Below are 1,651 nucleotides of genomic sequence, written 5' to 3'. Positions count from 1 at the left end.
GATTGTCTGTACCAAATTTCATCAAAATCGGTTGCGAGGTTTAAGCGGGAAAGCGTAACAGACAGACAGACAGACAGACAGAGTTACTTTCGCATTTATAATATTAGTTGGGATTACTAGCTGTAGCCCGCGGCGCCACTCGCGTGGTGTCCGGACAAAGAATAGCCTGTGTGCTAATCCAAACTATAATCTATCTCTCTACCACATTTCATACAGATACAATAACGTGAAAGAGTAACAAACATCCATACGCCATATCCAGTATGGATAACCATACTCACTAACTTTCGCGTTTATAATATTAATAGGAAAAGTAATGTTATTACTTATTAGATATCTCTTATATATAAAATTCTCGTGTCACAATGTTAGTATCTATACTCCTCCGAAACGGCTTGACCGATTCCTCTGAAATTTGGTAAGCATATTGGGTAGGTCTGAGAATTGGCTAACATCTATTTTTCATACCACTAAACGATAAGAGTAAGGCAGAACAGCATTTGCCGGGTGCAGCTAGTCTACTATATAAAAATAAGTCGGGTTTTTCTTCCTGACGCTATAACTCCAGAACGCACCAACTGATTCCCACCGTTTTGCATTCGTTGGAAAGGTCTCAGGCTCCGTGAGGTTTATAGCAAAGAAAATTCAGGAAAAAATTTAACAGAAAAGCGGGAAAATAATTTTTCACATACAGACATCTGGTGGCGGAGTTCGCCGGGTTGCCACAAAAAACAATGAATTCAATATATCCACGGCACGTACATCGCCAAGTATCTATAAACAATCCTGTGCAATTTTAAATGTCACAGTGACCCCCAAGATTTTATTAGGTCAATACCTCGCACGGTCGGTTATTTTTTATAGGTTTAGTATTCCATTGTTTTGTCTGAATAAAGCCCGCATCTAAATCAAATATATCTGGTGAGTGGACCGTAAACTCTAGACGCATATATGGCGCAGTAAGCGCTGGCATCTGTATGTAGATATGTTATTCTCAAAACCGGAAACCCTCAATAAATTAAATATGTTCTATTATGTATTATTAACTAGTCGACTGGCAAACGCTGTTCCGCCTTACTCTTATGATTTAAGGGTGTGAAAAATAGATGACCGATTCTCAGACCTAAACGATATGCTCACAAAATTTCATGAGAATCGGTCCAGCCGTTTCGGAGGACCGCAACCAGCTTTATAAGATGAGGATTTTACCCATACATATGTGTAGAGATTATGTATAAATAATTAATTAACAATTGAAGAGCTTTTTTAAAAAAGGTTTTTTTTTATAAGGTTTTAACAAAGCAATTGATTATATTATATACTTAATATGGTAAAAACTAACCCCATCTTATAGATTATAATATAATATAACAAAGTTCCTACTGAACTTTTATCTATAGCTATACCTAAAGTGGAATATCATAACAGTTATATAACATACAAGTTCAAACAAGGTTAGGTTAACTGTTTGATTCGATAAACAAAATTTGATTGATTCTTACAGTTTCTTGTTAAACACGATTTTTACATTCACATTAAGCCGTAATATATAAGTATTTATAAGCTTTTAAATCAAAACATACCGGTATGTTCAACACCATTAACTAAAAAGCGAACACGATCCATGTCCTCACAACAGAAATAAAAGAAT

At 35.5% G+C, this 1,651-nt stretch overlaps 1 protein-coding gene across 1 annotated transcript in view; it reads right to left on the bottom strand.

Annotated features, from left to right (window-relative positions):
* The window catches only part of LOC119832806 (xanthine dehydrogenase 1-like), a 15,779-nt gene extending 14,128 nt beyond the window's left edge, over positions 1 to 1,651 (bottom strand). The window contains exon 1 of the mRNA XM_038356575.1: positions 1,584 to 1,651. Coding sequence (XP_038212503.1) covers positions 1,584 to 1,626 — 43 coding nt within the window. The 5' untranslated portion in view covers positions 1,627 to 1,651. The remainder of the gene's footprint in view (positions 1 to 1,583) is intronic.

This window comes from Zerene cesonia, chromosome 16, assembly GCF_012273895.1.
Source record: "Zerene cesonia ecotype Mississippi chromosome 16, Zerene_cesonia_1.1, whole genome shotgun sequence".
NCBI lineage: Eukaryota > Metazoa > Arthropoda > Insecta > Lepidoptera > Pieridae > Zerene > Zerene cesonia.
The sequence above is the reverse complement of the archived record's forward strand: the minus strand, read 5'-3'. Positions and strand labels throughout refer to the sequence as shown.